This window comes from Sinocyclocheilus rhinocerous, unplaced genomic scaffold, assembly GCF_001515625.1.
Source record: "Sinocyclocheilus rhinocerous isolate Xijiao unplaced genomic scaffold, SAMN03320098_v1.1 scaffold364, whole genome shotgun sequence".
NCBI lineage: Eukaryota > Metazoa > Chordata > Actinopteri > Cypriniformes > Cyprinidae > Sinocyclocheilus > Sinocyclocheilus rhinocerous.
In genome coordinates this window covers 1,032,446-1,056,590 of record NW_015659024.1, presented here as the reverse complement: position 1 = coordinate 1,056,590, position 24,145 = coordinate 1,032,446, and the positions used below count along the sequence as shown (strand labels likewise).

Genomic DNA, 24,145 nt, shown 5'->3' with positions numbered 1-24,145 from the left:
TTGTGTTGTTAGTATTTGCAGTACGTTTCTGTATTTGGTTGCGTTGTGAGTATTTGCAGTACGTTTTTGTATTTGGTTGCGTTGTGAGTATTTGCAGCGCATTTCTGTATTTGGTTGTGTTGTTAGTATTTGCAGCACATTGTCAAACTGATGATGTTTTTTTTTATTTGCTGGTTTTTTTTTCTATTTTCACGTGTTTTGTTCAGTTGCAGTATGTTGAGCTCTCTCGGCCAACGTAAAGCTGATGCTGATGAATAAGTGTCTTCTGAAGCAAAAATAAAAAATAAATAGGTGTGTGTAAAAAAATAAAACAAATATTTAAAATGTGCTGCCATGAACTCAGTCAGAAGCAATGGTTTGTAGTTAAAAAGTTTAAAATATTATTAATTTACTTATACACACCTATAGTTTTGCTTTAAAAGACATTGATTCATCAACGTCTTATGAATTACCATGTTCTCTTTGCGTGGTTTTTGAAGCATCATTTTTGAGGGTCCCATCCACTTGCATTATATGGACTCACAGAGATGGATGATTTGTCTTAACATCTCATTCTCCATATCTGTTCATATGAAGAAATAAAGTTATAAACATCTGGGACGACATGAGGATGAGTGAATTTTCATTTTTAGGTGGAGTACCCCATTGAATGGTTCACAATGGTTCTGCATGGAAACAAAGGTTATTTTGCATAACATGTAGCTAGGTAACAATAAATATCTCATTTTTTGAGGTTGTAAATAAAACAAAGATTACTGAAGTACATTTTACAAAAAAACTTTCAGTCTTTCTACTTCAAAATTTTATGTTTAATTCAATGTGTTACTTGCAGTTTCTCTGTAATTATTTGAGAAAAGTACTAGTGATTTGTGAGTGAAAACTGTTTCTACACCAAATTTTTCATGCACAGCACACTAATGTTAAGCTTCAGGCCTCAATCATTCATTCAATGATTTACACTAGTCAATGTAACAGTTTACAAAAGCAAACCTTCTTATAATTGACTTACATATAATTGAATTACATGTTTATTACAGTCAGATTTATTTACTCGCCAAAGCTAGTGTTTTTCGGTCTTGGGGCCTGATTATGGATTTAAACCAACCATGTGAGCGGTATGAAGTTTTTTCTCAAGACGCACTCGGCCATATGCTGCAGCTACTGCGGGTGTTACAGCGAGTTGCAGCATTTCCCACAATCCCCGCAATCATCACAGATGCTGTCTGTCTCCTCGGCGCGGCTCTGTTTATATTGTGTGTGAACTGGCGTTTGATTTCCTCCCTCTCTGTGTTTCTCTCACTCTCGCGCTGACATCCTCTTCCGCGCTGCCCCCTGTCACGGCGACCAGGCGGCCATGAATATTCAGTGATCAAAACAGTATCTCTTCCCGCTGTGAGGTGGCGCTCCGGCCAGGGGCTCCCCAGAAAGCACCCCCCCACCCCGACACACACTCGCGCTCGTCCCGGCGCTGAGCATTTGGGCCCTGTCAGCGGCGCCCACCCTCAGGACCCTTCAGGCCAGAGCGGCGACCTCCGTGTCCATTCGGGCCGGGCTCCAGGAGCGCAGGCCTGCCTGCGAGCCCATCTGTGAGGGGTCGGAAGTCACGGCGCGCCCTGGCAGGAGCCGCGGTGCCAAGAACCACGTGCCCGCTGCCCGGAACAGTGGGAACCCGCTTTAATTGGCAAAACTCGACAGGACAGAGTGTGGCATCGCTCCCAAAGAAGGACAAACTTTCACAGCCCTTCTCCTCTTTTTGGACAGACTTCTGCTGGAGTGCGTTCAGGTGTGCCATGAGAGCGCACAATTACAAAATCACCGTCAAACACAGTCTGACAGTGTTAAGAAAGTAAAAGAAAAGCTTTGTTAATAAAACCAGAGGCTGATAAATAAAACATGAACAAAACTTTTGTCACATTCACCACTCAAAGCTGAACAGCTCAAAACCGACACGACTGGAATAATAACTATAAAAACAAACTTGCAGTCACTTTACATTCTGTACTGAACAAAGTGGCTAACACTTTTATTTTTTTTAAATAACTTTGACTTTTCATGGATACTAAGTCGTTAACAAACATTATTACATTATGTAAAGGAACAGTTCACTTTTAATTGTATGGAAACGAGCAGCTCTGACATTCTGCTAAACATTTTCTTAGAGCACAGATGTATAAAATGTCACTCAGATGCAAATGCAGTTTCACACTGATTAACCCTGTAAAGCCTGAACACTTTATTCAGAGATTCAAAAAACTGAGCAAAAATATGATTGCCAAAAAGTAAGATGAACTTCTCATGATAATGTAAATCAATGAGATCTTTACAACAGTATAGCAAATACTGACATAAAATGATATAAATATCAATCGTCACTCTATATCTCCATTTAGTAAGATGACATTTAAATGATCCAAACATATAATGCAATGCAATCCAGTGATGATTGAGAGATGAACCAACTTAATTGTATGGAAACGAGCAGCTCTGACATTCTGCTAAACATTTTCTTAGAGCACAGATGTATAAAATGTCACTCAGATGCAAATGCAGTTTCACACTGATTAACCCTGTAAAGCCTGAACACTTTATTCAGAGATTCAAAAAACTGAGCAAAAATATGATTGCCAAAAAGTAAGATGAACTTCTCATGATAATGTAAATCAATGAGATCTTTACAACAGTATAGCAAATACTGACATAAAATGATATAAATATCAATCGTCACTCTATATCTCCACTTAGTAAGATGACATTTAAATGATCCAAACATATAATGCACTGCAATCCAGTGATGATTGAGAGATGAAACAACAATCGTTCCTCAAAAGCCTGAAGATCATATTTGAGACTCTAAAAAATGATGTCTGGATAATCAAGTAAAGCCGAGCTGCTTCAGTCCAGTCCATGTTCATCATTTAGAGACCTTAAGTGGCTTATCAAATATGAAACAGTAGGTTTTAAAGGGCTAAAAGTGCTTAAAACATTCCCTTTACATTCAAACAGTGTTGAAACATATCGGTTGTAAAAACTTTCATTAATAATCTAATAATGGAAATGTGAATTAGTGTTGTTCACCAAGTACTAGCGCTGATGTGCTGAAACCTCTAAAACTGAGTACTAAAGCTGAATGTGTTTGTGCTCCAGACACGAATGATTCCTCAAATCATGTTGAAGAGGAGAGTGTGTTTCTAGTTTACTAAGTGATCACCGTTTACACCTGCTGGATCAGAAAACAGCTGAAAAATCTCACGGACACACACTGAAAGAATCTACAGACCAGATGATCACAGAGACGTAAAGCCAGAAAAGAGCCCCCTAGCAACCGCTCTGAATACCCTAGTGACCACACAGCAAACAAGCTAACAACTGCAAACCAACATTCTCACGGCCCCAGCACAACATTTTGCATTAATAGGCAAACCCCATTCACATTTTTTTTTAAATGTCAAAAAATGAGTTACATTATATAACTCTTAAGGCTAGCTCACACTGCACTGACTGAACGTTCAATCTGTTTATGGAGCTGTAGAATGTGGGAAGCAGTGACAAACTCCAGTACAGTGTAAACCAGCCTAAAAATCATTGTGCATTCAAATAACTAGAAATGCATGAAACTTTGATTCATGTATGTCTAAATGCATTCATATTTGGAGACAATTTGAAAAATATTTAACACAAATCGTCACTTACTATAAAGTAAGACTTTAAAAAAAATAAAAAATTAATAGTTTTATTCAACAAGGATGCATTAAATTGATCAAAAGTGACAGTAAAGTCATTTATAATGTTATAAATTATTTCTAAAAAAAATTAAATGTATCACAGTTTCCAAAAAAATATTGTGCAGCACAACTGTTTTCAACATTGATAATAATCAGAAATGTTTCTTGAGCAGCAAATCAGCATATTAGAATGATTTCTGAAGATCATGTGACACTGAAGACTGGAGTAATGATGCTGAAAATACAGCTGCGCATCACAGAAATACATTACAGTTTAACAGATATTCACATAGAAAACAGCTGTTTTAAACTGTAATAATATTTCACAATATTACTGTATTTACCGTATTTTTGATCAAATTAATTCAGCCTTTGTGAGAAGATGACACTTCTTTCAATAAAAAATATATAAATTTTGAACAATAGCATGTGTAAAACAGTATTTTTCATTACATTGAACAATTTTATTGAATAGTTGATAGTGATCTCCACAAATGATACACTCAAAGTTGCCTTAGTATCTTATGAAGCAGCCTAGATGCCCAAAAATGTTCCTCCTTAAAGTCTCAAGGAGATGAACGTGGTCATTTTGAAGTAATTTTTCATTCTCTCTCAGACTTTCTGAATCCTGTCACAAAAGCCACGTTCAGTTCCATCTCCCTGACCCTCGTAACAAGCCCCGTTATCCTACATTGATAACTTCTTCCTTTTCTCTCATTTTTAATTAAAGCTAATTAAAAATGCCAGCCTCGTTTAGTCACTGACAAGATTCATCTGTGTTCCTGATATACAAATAAATGCAGGCGTGCATGAGAGCTGCTTCATATTCATGAGCGCGAGGTGACACCGTCTCCTCATTTCTAAAGCAGTGCGTTCAGCAGATTCGGGCCCCCGCGGACCCCCAGTCAAATTTAATGGTCTTAGTGCAATGACATCAAAAAGCCTCTAAGTCTAGCCTTCGCTAACGCTCTACTGGATCTCAACTTTTCCGAATAATGCACCATCGACACAAATGGGCCAGAGGTCAATGTGAAGCGCGGCGAGGTAAAGCTCTCGGTATGCAAACGCCATGATTAAGCGGCGAGAGAAAACAACGTTTTTTTAAATGAGGTCGAGATGCGACCTGTAACACGAGGTCGAGAGGGAATCGACAATGATGTGTACCAGAAACCGCTTTTTGATGCTGATTCTATCAAAAAGTCATGTGTCACGGCTCTACAAGATGATGCTATTTTCTGATTTATTCATGAGTTGAAGCAACTTTTCCACGAAACAGTAAAGAAGGTTGAGTGTTTGAGCTCATGATGTCAAGTTCAGAGATCCATATGTTTGCTTCTGACAACCAATAACGGTTTAATTAATGCTTGGTAAAACAGAGCATTTGTGACCCTGGAGCACAAAAGCAGTGTTAAGTCGCTGGGGTATATTTGTAGCAATAGCCAACAATACATTGTATGGGTCAAAATTATAGATTTTTCTTTTATGCCAAAAATATTTTTATTTAGTTAGTTTATTTTTTATTATTTTAGTACTTCAACTTAAACTAAATGAAAATTAGAAATCTTGGCAACTATGTGAAATAAGCTTATTTTATTTTATTTCATTTCAATTTTTTTTAATTCTTGTTTTAAGTCATCATAATAACCCTGGAAACAGATGAGAGCTGTGATGTGTGAGATGTGTGTGTATGATGACGACACTAAAGTATGTCTTGACCTGTCAGTGCTGACCATTCAAACTGGTTCGGCCTAATATTTCGGAAACTGACTCCCTATGTTTGCTGTCGTCACATTTCTCTTTAAGAGTCTTTCAGAGTCTCTTTCAAGAGTCTTCAAAAGCACAAATGGCGAATGTGTACAATTCCCATTTTTTGTAAGGTTTTTGAGCAGTAATTCCCTTTTGTGAAGATTTAAAAGGATAATTCACCGCTGACAAGATGGAGTTTTAATAAAACTTTTCTGTCTATGCAGTAGAAATGTGATGTTTTTAAATCAGTGTTACACGACTAGAGAAAACAGAGAAGGGCTATGGTGAAAAAAGGTGGCAGAACTTCAACACCCATGATGCACTGGGCTTGATTAGACCATCTGTGAATGGGAATACAAAAATGCGGAAGTACGATCTGTAGTTTTCACAAAAGCCCTGAAGCGGTCAAAAGTAAAACGCGTCGTCTGCTAGACTTTTGCAGACAGTTAAACAGGAATATCTTGCTGCAGGTAACACGGAAAATAATACACACTGTTTATTTAATTACACTACCAACATCGATATCTGGACTTTAATTCCTAAAACTAACAATCAAACAATTTCTGTTATCAAATACTCCTAGTTTTCTTTTTTTTGGGACGCTTCAACAGTATAAATATAATAGCTTGTATATGTATACTGATGTATTTGAATGTCATTTAATGAATATTCTGGTAGCTGTATCCAGTACGTTATTTCTGCATAATCTCTTGATTTTCAAAAATTATTGTATTTTTTTTATTATTTAAGGTCTTTTTATTTTTGTTTGTGAGTGTGAGTGACAGAAACATACGGCCTGAAGATCACACGTTTCTGAGCCTCAAGCCATCAGGTCTTTTAAGCCTAGTGTAAGTGTGTTTGTCATGAAGTAATGTTTATGAATTAATATAATTTATCAATCACAGCAGCTGGACTCTCACTGAATGAGCTGCTTTATCCAGCACCCTTCTGGAATGCCGTACAATAAATCAGCAGCCATTATTTCCAGAATTTCATAAGCTGCAGAGCTGCTGTCTGGTTAAATAGAGTAAATGTGTTTGAAACAGAGCTTGTGGGAATCATCTACTCACCACTTTCATTGTCGGAGGCCTCGGGGGTTTGTGGCCTCAGTCGCCGGCTTCGGACACAGGGACAGACGTCATGTTAAACACAAGAGATCAGAGACAAATACTCCATCCATGAGTAAAACGATGGTGAGATATAGCTAAAAACACATTCCTCCATATTTACACATTTACTAATGGCTTATTTATCAATCAGAAGATCCATCCTTTTAACCAAACAGCCATTGTAGCCAAAATAGCAATTGCAAAAAGAAAAGCAAATGTGATGGGAGTGTTGAGGAAACCTGTGTGAGAATAATTATTATTTTGTATTTGGTTTGCAGCATTTGGTCCTGGTAATGGTGCAGACATTAAATACTTTACATTTAACATTTTGGAAACACTTTACAATAAGTTTTCATTTGTTAGCATTAGTTAACTACACCAGTAAACAATAGTTCTACAGTACTAATACATTTTCAAAATCAAAAGTATGTGTTAACATTAGTTAATGCACTGTGAGCTAACGTGAATAAACTATGGAAGCTTGTTTCTGGCATGGGATGAAAAAAATAAAAAAGGTACTTGCAACTTTTTATCTCACGATTCTGACGTTTTTCTTTCAATTCTGAGGTAAAAAACGTAGAATTGCAAGACATAAACTCGCAATTGCAAGAAAAAAATTTAGATGAGTTGCAATTACCTTTTTTATATTTTAGTCTGTGGCAGTGGGAAAAAAAACAGAATTGCAAGATGTAAACTAAGGGGAAAAAAAGAATTTTGAGGAAAAGAGTCAAAAATTTAAGATATAAACTCAGAATTGCAAGAATAAGAATCAGAATTTTAAGATAAAAGGTATCTTTATTTTTTATTCCATGGCAAAAACAAGCTTCCATAACAAAAAATGAAGAATACTACATTTATTTACTAGCATTAACAAAGATTAATAAATATATTTCTCATTGAAAGTTCATGACATGTTAGCAACTGCATTAATTAATGTTAACGAATGGAAAGTGTTGGCAACATGTTTATACCTGCCAGTCACAAGACAAGGTGTAACTAGTGTAATGTGGCAATCTTTAGGAAAATTAATGAACAAATAAAATTTGCATTAAAATCATAGTTGATAATCATAATGTTCAGCAAAATCGCTATGAATATATGATGATTATATACTGTGCAGTCCTAGTGGTGACGACGCTAGTGATCTAGTCCCTAACCGCTAGGCCTGTCACGATAACAACTTTTTGTTGTGCGATATATTGCCCCAGAAATAATTGCAATAAGCGATATTATTGTCATTTTAAAGACCATTTTATGCCACTGAATATATAATCATAATGTAACAGCATAATAATGCAAGAAGGCCTACACACTTCCAAATGACAACAAACTTTTAATTCACGTTATGTACGAGAAGCTGCAAAAGACACAGGCGCAAGTGGAATGTACAAAACATGGTGACATTAATTTTTAAGTAAATATAATGGGCAACTAACTTTGCGTAACTAAAAATTATTGAGGTCATGTACATATATTGTGCGATAAGTCGATATATTGATTATTGCGACAGGCCTACTAACCGCAGGTTATAAATGTGACCCTGGAGCACAAAAGCAGTGTTAAGTCGCTGGGGTATATTTGTAGCAATAGCCAACAATACATTGTATGGGTCAAAATTATAGATTTTTCTTTTATGCCAAAAATCATTAGGATATTAAGTAAAGATCATGTTCCATGAAGATATTTTGTAAATGTCCTACCGTAAATATATCAAAACTTAATTTTTGATTAGTAATATGCATTGCTAAGAACTTAATTTGGACAACTTTAAAGATGATTTTCTCAATATTTGGATTTTTTTGCACCCTCAGATTCCAGATTTTCAAATAGTTGTATCTCGGCCAAATATTGTCCTATCCTAACAAACCATACATCAATGGAAATATTATTTATTCAATAAAAAATTGGCAGTTAAGACTGGTTTTGTGGTCCAGCGTCACATATGTAAACTCCACCATCACGTCGTTTAATCAGAGTGATTGTTCTCACATTAACCAAGGACAAATTCAGCACGAGGGTAATTTCCTCCTTAAATCAAGAGCATAAACAAACATTCCCGTTTCTTGAGATTTCAGCTCCTAATCACTGCGTGTCAAAGTGAAACAGTAAAGGTGTAAACTCACTCCTCCAGCTCTTCTGCGGCCGGCCGGCGTCCAGACCTGTGGAGGACATCACAAATCAACAATCAGCATCACGATCACAGCTCGTCTGCTCAGTCTGATGTCTGCTGTAACGCGCTCTCTCATACACAACACACTGGGAGCATTAATTAATGACATTTGATTTGAAAAACTTTAATGTGGTGAATAATCATTTGCACATTGTTTAAATAGAGAGGAAAGTTGAAGAAAATATAATAGGCTCGTTATTGCAGCATTAACCCTGTAAAGCTGCTGTATCATGTTTGATACACACATTTCTAATGTCTCTAAATGATCAACATGATCAAACTTTGCTGTTAAACCAGTTTCACACACAATCTCCTCATGTCTTCTGTCTCTGATTGATAGTTTAGAGTTTTTTATCCAGTCAAAGCTCTGTTAGTGTAATTGTACAAACGCTTCACGAGTCTTTCTGCTGTCAAATCTTGACTGATTTGGATCAAGTAAAGGTCAGAATAACTGCAGTAATATCTCCAGATGAACACTTACTGGACTGAAGCAGCTCAGCTTTACTTGATTCTCCATCAATCATGTTTTAGAGTCTCAAATCTGATCCTCAGGATCTTTTGAGGAGCGTTTGTTTCCAGAAGCTTTACTTTCACTGTTCCTCAGCGGAGGAATGATCTTCACAAGCCTCCAGAACATCTCACATCTTCTGAGGAGCCTTTATTTCTTCAGCTCTCAATCACTGCATTATATGTTTGGAGCATTTACATCTCATCTCACTGAGACATGTTACTGGAGATATAGAGCGATGACTGGTATTTATATCATTTTATGTCAGTATCTGCTGAACTGTAATAAACATCTCATTGATTTAAAATCACAAGCATCAGAATTCCATCATATAAATATCAGCATCTGCACCAAATTACATATTTTTGCTTAGTTTGAGTCTCTGAATTAAACTGAGCTGTTTTTTCTCCATATTCTCTCTATTACAGAGTCGTAAAAGCCTGATGCATCAAAAATGATACTCAACAAAAACACATATGCAGACTATTTGTTTTAGATTTTTTTTTAGTCTAAAGGTTCAACAAAATGTTCCATTTCAAAGAATTCGATTTTTCGGACTATTATTCCATAAACCAGTCTTTACAGGGTTAACGTGAGATACAGGCTGGGTTTCTGCTGGTGTTGAGCGCCACCTAATGGATCCTGACAGCAATGTGCATCTCAAATCTCTAACATAATCAAAGCATCCAAGCCAGTGTTTTATGCTAACCCTAAGACAATAAACAATTAAAGGATCAAATATACTTTTAAAATGCATTGATATCCTGAAGCTACAGTGCATTCAGAGATTCCCAAAAGCTTGGATACTGCATTTCTGTGTCAAATTGAGCTTTTGTAAACTTAGGAGCATTAAAGGGTAATAAAGTAATGTGTAAAGAGTAACATAGTAACACGTCTGCTGTTTAAGACTCATTACAGCGCTCTCCATTAAGACCCGTGTAACGCAGTGCAATAAACACGGTCTGGAAAAAGTTGTTCAGGATAAAATATATGGTGACAACTAAGCTTCATCAATAACCTGACAGATCATTTAGTGTCAATTAGGAGTGATAGATCTGCAAATCCCGGGATTTCTGCTGTGGGATTAGCGGGAACAGAGCACCGGTGATTGAGCACGAGGGGTGACATTGAGATGAAGAAAAAGTCCTCGTCTTCTTCAGAGGGGACGATTACTTTGTTTCAGAAGGAGAATCAATGCGTCGAGAAGCCCTTTAACACCTCCCAGCCGAGAGAATCAAGATAAGTTTGGCAGACGCGCAGAAGCGACACTTTGACCTTTCCTGAGAGACGTGTAGAGTTTGCTTCAATCCCCACTAACTGAGCCAAAGCCGTGTTAACATACTAACATATCTCCAGCATACAGTATGTCTACTATTTTCAAAATAACAATTTCTAAGTTGATAACTGGACAAGTGTGATGAGGTCATGTGATTATTAGTATAGTCAGCTTGTGGAAATGCTACTTGTGATGAACTTGTCGTTTTATTGACCACCTGTGTTTTCATATACAGTAAAAACTACCATATTAACTTTGGTATATTAACATATAATTTCAACATTGATAATAATCAGAAATGTTTCTTGAGCTGCAGATCAGCATATTAGAATGATTTCTGAAGATCATGTGACACTGAAGACTGGAGTAATGATGCTGAAAATACAGCTGTGCATCACAGAAATACATTACAGTTTAACAGATATTCACATAGAAAACAGCTATTTTAAATTGCAATAATATTTCACACTATTACTGTTTTTACTGTATTTTTGATCAAATAAATGCAGCCTTGGTGAGAAGAAATTTCTTTCAAAAACATTCAAAAACCTTACCCACCATAAACTTCTGATCAGTAGTGTATATAGTGGTTTTATCATGTACTTAGCATGAAGATGAATGTGTCATAAGAAGAATATGAAGTCGAAAAACAACAACAACAGGATCTCAACAAACAGAGAGGATCTCAGCAGCACCGTATGCAATGTTTTCACTACCCTGCTGACTGCTGCTTTCTGTTTTGTTAAATACATTTAGCGCTTTTCTTTATACAGATGATTGTGTTGTTTTCTCTGATAGGATTAACAGGATTTTTCACTGTTTTGGTAAATGCTGCTCTCAGCATGCACAGAAATTGTGTTCAGAATATGAATGCACGGCAGACTTCAGAGTATACGTTCAGAATTCGTAGCTGGATTGAACTGATTCATAATGATGAATATGTGCATACTCATCACAAACGTCATATTGAGACATTGGTGTTTCTGTTTTCTTACATTAGAGATCACATGTGAATTACTGAAATAAACACTGGCAGAAAGAGTGATCATAATAATCCTTCTGGTCGGTCCAGTAAAACTCATTTAACAGGAGGTGACGCCATCATGTGGTGACTGACCCTCATTGCAGCGGGGCCACAGCTAATGCGATTCTGGGGGTCCAGAACAAACCCTATAGCACTGATGCTGGATTCGTCTTTTCTAACAATATAAATCTTTGCTATCACTTCTTAAAAATGTAACGCATCCTTGCTGAATAAAAGTTAATTTCTTTAAAAAAAAAGAAAGAATAAAAATTTACGGACTCCTAACGGAAACGGCGTTATGTAATAAAGACTAACCTAATTATTTTGAGGCTGATGAAGTGATAATTGTTAAAAGTAATGTTTTGCATGTTATATTTCAGACTTGTTGAGCTTTGTTTCTTCATTGTGCCCGCGGCCAGGAGTTAACGACACAGAACCCTGCTTGTGTGAGGAGGTGATTTTCTCAGCTTCTTCAGAAGAGAGGGAAAGACGGTTTAAGGCAAGTAAACTTCAGAATTCCATCATGCTATAATTTATTTTTTACTAAGAGTAAACGAATGTTTGTTTTTGTAGATGTTGAAAGCCAGAGGCATAGGAGAGCATCATTCTATTGAGATTGATGCGAGTTATTTTTAGAAAATAAATGTTTCTCACTCATAATTTTTTGTTAATCCATTGAGAGTCTAGATAATCAGTATTTTCAAGCTTCAAAAATACAGAGTTATCGTAGAAGTAATCCATGCCAATATTTATATATGAATAAGCTGTTAATGCCATACTTTTCTGCGTTTCTTCTTACATGCATGTTACTTTTGACTGTTTTCTCTTCTTGTTTTTAATAAATATTTACCTTTTGATAGTCATCCTGTGTGTGTAAAAGTGATTTTAAAATGAACAAGATTTGTAGGTTTAATGTCTAACTCGATTTGGCTTCATTTTAGCCTAGCAGTGTAGTAATTTTAAACCATAAAAAAGCAACCCAGCACTGGGTCAAACATATATAACCCAAATTGGGTTAACCCAGCAGTTTTTAGAGTGTAGTGTAGATATAGATATATATACACTGCCGTTCAAAAGTTTGGGATCAGCAAGCTTCTGAACTGTAGTGTATATTGTTAGAAAAGATTTCTATTTTAAATACATGCTCTTCTTTTTAACATTTTATTCATCAAATAATCCTGAAAAAAAGCATCACAGGTTCCAAAACAATATGAATCAGCAACAGTTTTCAACACTGATAATAAATCAGCATATTATACTGATTTCTGACGATCACGTGACACTGAAGACTGGAGTAATGATGCTGAAAATACAGCTGCGCATCACAGAAATAAATTACATTTGAATGTATATTAAAATAGAAAAACGTTATTATACATCATAATAACATTTCACAATATTACTTTTTTTCCTGTATTTTTGATCAAATAAATGCAGCCTTGATGAGCAGAAGAAACTCCTGTAAAAACATTAAAAATCGTTCTGATCCCAAACTTTTGACCAGTACTGTATATATATATATATATAATTGATTCAATATAATTTGCTGTACATGACAATGAAAAAGACATTACTCCAAAAACAGTTTACTCCTCCACTCTCTACAAAATTCATCATCATGAACATTGCTCAAGCATTTGATTTACTATAGTTATGTAATTTATTCTGTTAAGTGAGATGAAAAACCTAAATAAGAAATTAGATCAAATAGAAAAGAGTGGAGATAAGAGGATATTAACACTGATGAAAAGAAATAAAGCAAAGAACACACATGACAAAAATGAAGAAAACCATGATGAGAGCAAGTACAGATGGTGTGTGTAACTTTCTAGTCTTTGCATTTAATTGACTGTGCATGGTGTGCGTGATGTGTGTTCATTTGCATGTAGGACAGAACAGTGTGGGCTTTCAGAAAAGCTGAAGAACATGCATGTATCTCAGAAAGACGTTGAGAGGGAGACAGAAACCGAGAGGCGTCGACTCACTTGGCAGATCCGGACCCGGTGCTCTCCTCCGCCCATCCTGCCTGCCGACGCGCCGGCTTCGGTGGAGGTCCCTGAGATCAAACACATCCACAGCAAAAGCATTGAATCAGCTGTGCGCGTCTTCACATCATTAACTCAGACTCTCAAAGGTACATGTACTAATATTTCAGGTATGACCAAAATCATAGTTTACTAATAAAGTATTAACTGTTTCCTGAAACAACAGCTTAAAGTCCCTATAAATTCAAATTAAAGTTTTTTGGGTGTTAGTATCAATATGTTAGTCTTAAGGTTATCTATAAGGCAGTGTGCTCCAAAACGGTGACAAAATTCGCATTTAGAAGATAGAAGCATTGAAAGCTTGCAGTTCGTCACTTCCGCCAAAATGGCTCAACGATTTTTTTTTTGACGTCACATCGTACTTCAGCTTCTCATCAAACTTTGTCCAATCAAATGCTCTCTAGAATCCGAAGCGCCCGCCCCCTACACTATAAAATAGACGCTGAAGCCGCGGCTGAAATCGGTCACTTGAATTAGTATTTTCTGTACAGTGAATGGCACGTAGTGCACTATATAGGGGACAGGGAACGATTCAAACAGTGTAAATATGCTTTCCATTGAGGAAAAAAAGAAGTCTGGTTTTGCGCTGTGTCACGCTAACCACCGCACCTCACACACACTCTGCTCCGGTCCAGAGACACGATAGCACGGAGCGGATCACATGCGCGAGTCGGCGCAGACCACAAAATGTATCGGAGCTATTTTAATTCTACACAGAATGCTATATTTTATAGCAATATGGATGAGATTGTGGCTGGCATACCCTGTCAAATGTGGCTTTACGGAGCTCAACGGCTCAGAACGGCTCTAGTCCAAGCTGTGATATAAACAAACGCTATTGGCTATTTTAAAAAGGGGCGGGGCTGCTTGATATGTCCCGCCCTGTCTTCCTGTTTCAGTTAAAATGACGTCAACACACAGAGTAACGCTGTGTGTTTCTAAGCATTTCAGGGGACCTTTAAAGATCAACAAAAGACTGGTGTGTGCTACCAATCAGATGTCTACTGATTTTTTAAATGCAATTTTCCATACGTTAAGCCCAAAGTACACTGCGGTTTTTATGCATACGCGGGGGTCTGTGTACAGTGTGTATGGCACACATTTCTGTATGTATGCGCACCTCCAGATTGTTGCACAATTTGTTTTGCACTAATTAGTTGTTCCACAAGGTGGCAACACTGTCCCAGGACGTTGTCTGACAGTAGAAAACAAAACTAAAGAAATGGAAGAACAGCAAAATACCAGAGACTGCAGCAACAACAGATGCCCGCATTGACAAGCGCATGTGTGAGAGGGCATGAGATAGCTGCAATGTATTCTAAAAGAATACAAAAACATCTTTATTAGCCATAACTTCTGGAGAAAAACAGTGCAGACACTGAATCAAGATGAGACTTTCTAGAGCACAGGTGTGGACCGCCTGCATTCAGAGTATGCTTGAAAGGCTACCGTTCGACTGTACACATATGCTTAAAACAAGGTGGCAACACTGTCCCAGGACGTTGTCTGACAGTAGAAAACAAAACTAAAGAAATGGAAGAACAGCAAAATACCAGAGACTGCAGCAACAACAGATGCCCGCATTGACAAGCGCATGTGTGAGAGGGCATGAGATAGCTGCAATGTATTCTAAAAGAATACAAAAACATCTTTATTAGCCATAACTTCTGGAGAAAAACAGTGCAGACACTGAATCAAGATGAGACTTTCTAGAGCACAGGTGTGGACCGCCTGCGTTCAGAGTATGCTTGAAAGGCTACCGTTCGACTGTACACATATGCTTAAAACAACAACAACAAAAACATGAAGTATACTTTGGGCTTTACAGGGACAGAGAGTAATGTTGTAAAATAATGTTAAGTTTCTTGCACAGACTGATCATTTCGCTTCATAAGACCTCAATATCGTCCGGAGCCACAGATATTAATATATGTTGCCTGTCTCTGCTTTTGTTGACTCTCAAGTGCCACTGACTTGGATTTTATGAATCACCAAGGACCACGGTTTCAGCTAAAAATCTTCTTTACTGTTCTACTGAAGTGAACTATCCCTTTAAGTTTACAGACATTTCCCTTAACCCTAAAACACTGCGTAATTTGAAATACAGCTGAAACACCTGTGAAAAACATGATATGGGAAATTCCTTTATATTAACAGCACACTGTTTCATATTTTACATACTTTTCTTAGGATTGTTCATGATGTCTTAATATCTTTATGCCTTACAGTGGCATTTAGCAGATTAGAGCTGGGCGATAATATAGTTTTCATTGTGTAATTGTACAAGCAATCAAGCAGTTGAGATTTACTATAAAGTTTATATATCACTCTACGTGAGTCTACTGTATGTACACGGATAAAATTGGATATACTTATAACATTATATAAAGAGTTGGACATAATATAGTTATATTTCACAACAATATAATATGTGCAGGACACTGGGAGAGCGCTGAAGGGGTCTGAGCGGTATGTAAGTGTGGGAACTGCTCTGGCCAGGCATGACCCAAAATAGCTTCACAGGGGAAAAAACCCACCCATCTCCCTCTCATTCTTTCATTCTCAAATTAGTCAATTGGGTTACGACGGCGGTTCTGTGAGCGGCTGAATAACGGTCCAGCTTTAAAATGACAGAATTCCTCGGGGCACAACAAGGGTGGGCAACCCGCAAATGCACTTGAAAAAGACGCATTTCTCATTACCAAATTGGGTCTGCAAATAACCCAGAGGCCTGCAGGAATTCTGTTACTTTCAACTTAAAAAAAAAACACAGCAGAGCAAATAAACGTCCGTTCCTGGGTTCCTTCAGCAGGGCCATTTGTAAAAATATAAATGTTCTATTCGTTTAGCTAATGTGACCATATTACCTTCCTCAGAGATATTTCAAGTAAATATTTTATTTTAAGGGGTTTGGTTGACAAAAATCCCTGCATTATACGAACAAACATTAATAAACATCATATCCCTTTAAGTTTACAGACATTTCCCTTAACCCTAAAACACTGCGTAATTTGAAATACAGCTGAAACACCTGTGAAAAACATGATATGGGAAATTCCTTTATATTAACAGCACACTGTTTCATATTTTACATACTTTTCTTAGGATTGTTCATGATGTCTTAATATCTTTATGCCTTACAGTGGCATTTAGCAGATTAGAGCTGGGCGATAATATAGTTTTCATTGTGTAATTGTACAAGCAATCAAGCAGTTGAGATTTACTATAAAGTTTATATATCACTCTACGTGAGTCTACTGTATGTACACGGATAAAATTGGATATACTTATAACATTATATAAAGAGTTGGACATAATATAGTTATATTTCATAACAATATAATATGTGCAGGACACTGGGAGAGCGCTGAAGGGGTCTGAGCGGTATGTAAGTGTGGGAACTGCTCTGGCCAGGCATGACCCAAAATAGCTTCACAGGGGAAAAAACCCACCCATCTCCCTCTCATTCTTTCATTCTCAAATTAGTCAATTGGGTTACGACGGCGGTTCTGTGAGCGGCTGAATAACGGTCCAGCTTTAAAATGACAGAATTCCTCGGGGCACAACAAGGGTGGGCAACCCGCAAATGCACTTGAAAAAGACGCATTTCTCATTACCAAATTGGGTCTGCAAATAACCCAGAGGCCTGCAGGAATTCTGTTACTTTCAACTTAAAAAAAAACACAGCAGAGCAAATAAACGTCCATTCCTGGGTTCCTTCAGCAGGGCCATTTGTAAAAATATAAATATTCTATTTGTTTAGCTAATGTGACCATATTACCTTCCTCAGAGATATTTCAAGTAAATATTTTATTTTAAGGGGTTTGGTTGACAAAAATCCCTGCATTATACGAACAAACATTAATAAACATCAAAACATCAATGACATTACATGCCCAAAGCCTTCCGGGTTTGAAATATTTCTGTTCAGACTTCCAGAATCAACAGTTACTGAAGGACACTGATTATGATGATGACACAGTGTTTCACAGCAATACATCACCAGTAACTTGTGTAATTATCTGTTTCATACATGGCCTGATTGATTGAGAGGTGCTATTTTCCCTCAAATTCAGAAGCATCGCTTGCAAATTTATTTACACAACATTTGTTAATGTAGTCCAAGCTGAATGGTACAGAACAGTAGGGTTTTTAGAAAGGACAATATAAAAGAGAAAAAGTAAGAAATAGGGAGAATCAATAAAATTATCAATAATTTACTGCCATAGTGTGAATAAGATGTAATCATGTAAAAAATAACTGTAATCTGATTAGGAGCATTGAAAATGCGTATAAATGTGTATAACATTCAAAATGTAATATACTCTAATTATAAGTACTTAATTTTTGCAATCTGATTACATAATCCAGATTACAATTAATCAGTTACTACCCAGCTCTGACTGAAGACGTGTGAATCAATTTAGCATTCAGGCAGAGAGTGGAATAAGTAAGGAACGATTGACGATGGGCCATTGAATTATTAGAAAATAATGCACACCTGAGGTGGTGATGCTACACCTCAGGTGTGCATTATTTTCTATTAATTCAACGGACCGTTTATACTACGGCTACCACACCTCAAGACATTGTACAGATGATGTATTTCTAGAAATTTGTCAGGTTTTTGTACTTAAAACGCTCTTGTGTGTAGGATTAATTTCTTACGCATCTCATCCCAAGCCTCCATTGCTAATTCCAAAACGTTATTTTAGACCTATAGTAACAAAGGCTTGAGCTGTTGATAGCAGACAAATGCAGCTATTAATGAAGTTATTAGAAAGAGAGAGAGAGGGAGAGAGAGAGAGAGAGAGATAGATAGATAGATAGATAGATAGAGAGAGATTAAGTGTGTGTGAATTACCTGATTCTGTGCGTCTCTCGTCAGTGTTCGGCAGCAGCGTTTCTACTAATAGTGAAACTGAAAGTTCATCCTCTTCATGTTAAGTTCATGTTATTACCTCTCTAGTGAGAAATGCCACATAGCTTTGTAGTTGCTAAACTATTTTACTGATAAAATCGTCAGAGTAGCGCTGACATGTGTGTGAGTGTATGTCTGAGCACGGTAAAGTTAGTTTTAGGTTCGATATTCACCGGATGTCCAATTTATTTGAATTAAAATGACTTTTGATATTAAAAATAACTGTAAAGCTTGTACTATTCATAGTGATTTACTACAGGTGAGATTTTGCCAATACCTCCATTTATATATGTACAGTATACAATTATGTTCATAAAAAACTACTGTAAGTTCCCAAAAGGTTTTTTTCATGTTCATAAAGGTTGTTCATAAAGACTGCGTAACTACAGGTGAGATTTTGCCAATATCTGGCTCACTGTATGTGCAGTACACAAATATGTCTTGAAAAAATTACAGTAATTTACAAATGTTTTTTTTTTCACGTTCCAAAGGTTGTAGTGCATTCCTAAATACAAGACTGACTTATTACAGGTGAGATTCTGCCAATATCTTCCTTCATATATGTACAGTACACAATTATTTAAAAAATTAAATTACTGTAAGTCCCCAAAAGTTTTTTTTTATGTTCCAAAGGTTGCAGTATAAAATATGTGTGTACTGCACTTACAGTAAGGGAGGTATTGGCAAAATCTCACCTGTTGTAAGTCAGTCTTATATCTAGCAACGTACTACAACTGTGGAACATGGAAAAACACTTTTGGGGACTTACAGTTACTTTTTTAATGAAAATAATTGTGTACTGTATATATGAAGGGAGGTACTGGGAAAATCTGACCTGTAGTAAGTCAGTCTGGACACTAGGAATGCACTACAACCTATGGAACATGAAAAAAAAAACTTTGAAATATTTGTGAACTGTACATACAGTAAGGGAGATATTGGCAAATTTTCACCTGTAGTAAGTCAGTCTTGTATCTAGCAATGTACTACAACCTTTGGAACATGAAAAACCTTGTTTCTGTGAATTACTGTATTTTGTTTTCTAAAAAATATTTGTGCACTGTACATACTTAGGGGAAGTATTGTCTAAGGTGTGATATTGGCCAAATATGTTCAGTCAGTTTGCCCACTAGGTATTTACTATATTCTCTGTAAACATTAATTGAATGAATTACTGGACTTTGTTTTGTACTGTCAGGGTCAATTTGCAGACGGTCCCTGAAGCATCCTAGGTGAATATGCAGCGAATATTAAACCTAAAACTAACTTTACCTCACTGTGTGTGCGTTTGAGTGGGAGAGAGACAGTGGGAGAAAGAGAGTATGAGCTTGCCATACATAATAAAACGTCATTTTGTGGCAAAAATATGGAAATAATTTGTTCACTATATTTATTTGCTTGGTCAGTGTAGTTATGGATTTTGGTTATTTTGCTGTTATAAGCTGTAAGGACCTTTAAAGTAACTGAAATAATTTGGCCAAGTGATACAAAGCGGTAATGCGGTGAAGACCTGCCTGGAACTACTTTCGCTGTGCATTTCCCTGAAAATAATTGCACACCTTCAGATTCAAGCATTCAACAGCTCCATAGTATAAAACTAAAAAGCCTTAGAATAGAAACAGAATAGCCCATTAAAACGAAATAAATAAATAAATAAAAATTAGAGATTTTTTTTTTTACTTGGACCTGAAGTCATCACCTGTTAGAGTGCAGTGAGTCATATGTTATTTTTACTGGCTTTTAAATAAAAGAACACCTTCAGAATAAATGACATGCTCAGATAACATGACCACGTACACAGCTGCACAGCAGCAAGATCCTCAGGTTCACTGTTGACACATTATTTAAAGCAGGAGTGTCCAGCGGGGTTATGTGACATACCCGGGTATGTTTGAGGATAAGCGAGCGGATAACCTCAGCTTTCGGTTCCAAAATCGGAGGTTACTTTCAGGGTATGTAAGGAACCATAGTAACTTGCTCTCTGAAGATAACGTGCTCCGGAGCAGCTTCTGTTCCAGGGTTAGTTCACTTCAGAGCACGTGTGATCTACTGACGAGCCTTCAGTGGGCCTAATTTGGAAAATTTACAGGAAAAAAAAAGCATAGCTAGAATTCCGAGCAGAATTCATGTACGGCTCTCCGCGCTCTTGGGGACTAACCAAAGATGGCATGCCATGGATTCCGATGCCCTGCAGTAACGCTGCAAGACCTCAGCAAATATGCCCCAAACAATCCTTAGTTAATGTGTAAGGGAGAAAGTTCACTGAGTGAAAGCTGCTTAAAATAGCACACACCAGAATAAACCAGCGCTCACAACATTAATACTGCGTTACTCGCCTTTAGAACAGGCTTTACACTGCACACACGCTTAATTAGCCATGTACTAAGACCTTCAAAATTGACAATATATATGGCAAATAAAAATATCATATCGCAATGTTGGTTTTAAGTCTATTTTGCATGTTCTTCAGCAGTACAACAAACGAGATTTCCCTATTTAAAAAAAAATACAGCCCTACGAGGTAACAAAACATAAAAGAAAAAAGAATGACAGACCACTGTGTTCAATACACTCATGTCACGATTCGGTTTTATACACTGATCTCATGATACGATACTCTCACAATACTCTAAACAAACAGAGTTCAGATGGTAAGGGTTTTTATAGTATTACTTCTAAGACATGTGATAAACATTTAACAAAAAGCATGGTTCATTAACCAGAATAGAAATATATACAGAATTATGTTAGACATATGCTTGCACTCTGTGTAACAAATTTTAAATGTTGTATTTTATTAATAATTAATAAACATGGAAGCTCCGATGTGTGAGCATCTGGATTTACCATATTTTTTGTTGAACTATCCATGATACATATTGTTGCAATTTTGTATTGCAAAGTATTGTGACACATCCCAGCCCAGCCCAGCCCAGCCTAGTCTTGCCTTGTCTGTTTTCCCGGTTTCTGATCTTTGCCTGTTTTCCTGGATTTATCCCCTCTAGTCTCGCCCTTTTGATTCTGTTCGCCGATCGCTGACCTTCGCTATCCCTAGGATTATTCTTGTCGTGCCCGCCAGATACCTGTTTGCCATTGTTCGACCCTGCCTGTGTTTCTGACCTCTTCTGCTTTAATAAAAGCTTGCACATGGATCCGCACGTCTCACGTCTTGTCAGCCCCGTTACAAATATATTGTTATTTATGCATGCATTCAGCATATTTATTATTACTTATTATAAAAGTGCCGCATGCTATAATCTACCATGTAAGTGACATCTTACTGGATGGCCTGGTAAAGCATGCATAAAGTTGCACATATTCATAGTCACCCCATTCATATGCAACTACGGTCACCAGATTGTATCAAGACATACTCTGAAACATTCATACCTAAGCAAATTTGTCAGAAGCATCATGTCTATTCATATGCATGTGTCCCGTCAGATGTTTGAGCATTGTTCTATGCTCTTTTGCATGCATACCTGTTTGCCATTGTTCGACCCTGCCTGTGTTTCTGACCTCTTCTGCTTTAATAAAAGCTTGCACATGGATCCGCACGTCTCACGTCTTGTCAGCCCCGTTACAAATATATTGTTATTTATGCATGCATTCAGCATATTTATTATTACTTATTATAAAAGTGCCGCATGCTATAATCTACCATGTAAGTGACATCTTACTGCATGGCCTGGTAAAGCATGCATAAAGCTGCACATATCATAGTCACCCCATTCATATGCAACTACGGTCACCAGATTGTATGAAGACATACTCTGAAACATTCATACCTAAGCAAATTTGTCAGAAGCATCATGTCTACTCATATGCATGTGTCCCGTCAGATGTTTGAGCATTGTTCAATGCTCTTTTGCATGCAAAAAAAACATGTACACTAATCTGGCTCAGTAGAAAAAAATATTATGTGTGAATTTGAAACTTGACACAAAATATCACATCTAACACTTTAAATTACTAGTACTATATACTATTACTAAACATTTTCCCCTTTAGTCATGTCTTAATCAGCACTGGTGTCCCCTTAAACGAAAAGGAGCGCGATGTTCTTCTCTTCGGCTCAGATACATACATCAGTAAGATGAGGACTGACCACCGCTGCGTTACTGACTGATGAAGATGATTTCCTCTGACGAGAGTCTTCGGTGCTGTTCATCTCAGCGGCCGGACGAGCTCTTCTGCCTGATCTGGCAACCTAACAACATCATCATCATCATCATCATAGTGAAAACCTGGCAACAACACATTCTGCTCATACTCCGTCCCAAAATTAACACGAAAGAAGTAAGAAATTATATTTTGCAAAAAGAAAATGAAGCTTGTTTTTAGAACAATCACAATATTTGTACAAGTATTAAAGGCATTATCCTCATTATTATTATTTTAGATTTAGTCATTTAGCAGATGCTTTTATCCAAAGCGACTTACAAATGAGGACAATAAAAGCAATCAAAACTAACAAGAGAGCAACAATATATAAGTGCAAATGACAAGTCTCGGTTAGCCTAAAAAAGAGCAATGATAAGCAAGTGCTAAAGTAAGTCTCAGTCAGCAAGTGTTTTTTTAATTTTTTTTAATTTACATAATAAATAAAAAGAAAACAGATAGAATAGAAAAAGAATAGAGCAAGCTAGTGTTAGAGGCCTTTTTTGCTTTTGTTAATTGTATAATAAATAAAAAGAATACAAATAGATAGAATACAAAAAGATTAGGGAAGCTAGTGTTATTTAGTATTTATTATTTTATTAGTATTTTATTATTTTAAACGCAAAGTTTTAATACATAATGGCAGTGTTTGTTGTACTACCTTTAATTTCTGATGTAAATATGGGAATATATTAAAGGGCTTGTTCACCCTCATGTCGTTTCAAACCCGTAAGACCTTCGTTCACGACAGCGTATGCTGTTCTGTGTCCGCTGCGTCACACCGGATCTGTTTCCTACGCTGTTGTGATTTGATCTGAACGGAAACAGTGTATTCGTGTGACGCAGCTGACACAGAACAGCATACGCTGTTTACAGGATGATGCACACGCTGTTCCCGTTTACTACAGCGGAGTGATCTGCAGGACTAGTTGATTTGGCACGGCGTGAGAGTTGTTTAGCCCACACAACACACTCCTGTACTGCAGTTTCAATCGCAGCGTGAAACAAACACGCGCGTCAGGCTTTCTGTGAGCTGCTCCGTGTCTGCGCGACGCGTCCTACTGATATGACATGAGGGTGAGTAATTAATGACCGAATTTTCATTTTTGGGTGAATTAACCCTTTAATATTAGTATTGGATTTGAATGTTTATGCGTGCTCCGCAGACGCCATCTCTGTTGCTATGACAACATGACGCGCCACCTCTGTTTACAAGCGACAGAAGAGAAACAAACACCAAGTGCCCATACTAACAGCACTAGATCACGCTGTTCCCGTTTACTACAGCGGAGTGATCTGCAGGACTAGTTGATTTGGCATGGCGTGAGAGTTGTTTAGCCCACACAACACACTCCTGTACTGCAGTTTCAATCGCAGCGTGAAACAAACAGGCGCGTGAGGCTTTCTGTGAGCTGCTCCGTGTCTGCGCGACGCGTCCTACTGATTACAGTGAGGCACGAACC

The 24,145-nt window shown here is 37.1% G+C and overlaps 1 protein-coding gene across 1 annotated transcript in view; it reads right to left on the bottom strand.

Moving 5' to 3' along the window:
• The window catches only part of LOC107723274 (intraflagellar transport protein 43 homolog), a 29,399-nt gene that overhangs the window by 5,154 nt on the left and 100 nt on the right, over positions 1-24,145 (bottom strand). Inside the window, exons 2-5 of the mRNA XM_016531847.1 lie at positions 22,609-22,731; positions 13,541-13,611; positions 8,701-8,736; positions 6,539-6,585 (exon numbers count right to left, since the gene is read on the bottom strand). Coding sequence (XP_016387333.1) covers positions 6,539-6,585; positions 8,701-8,736; positions 13,541-13,611; positions 22,609-22,731 — 277 coding nt within the window. The remainder of the gene's footprint in view (positions 1-6,538; positions 6,586-8,700; positions 8,737-13,540; positions 13,612-22,608; positions 22,732-24,145) is intronic.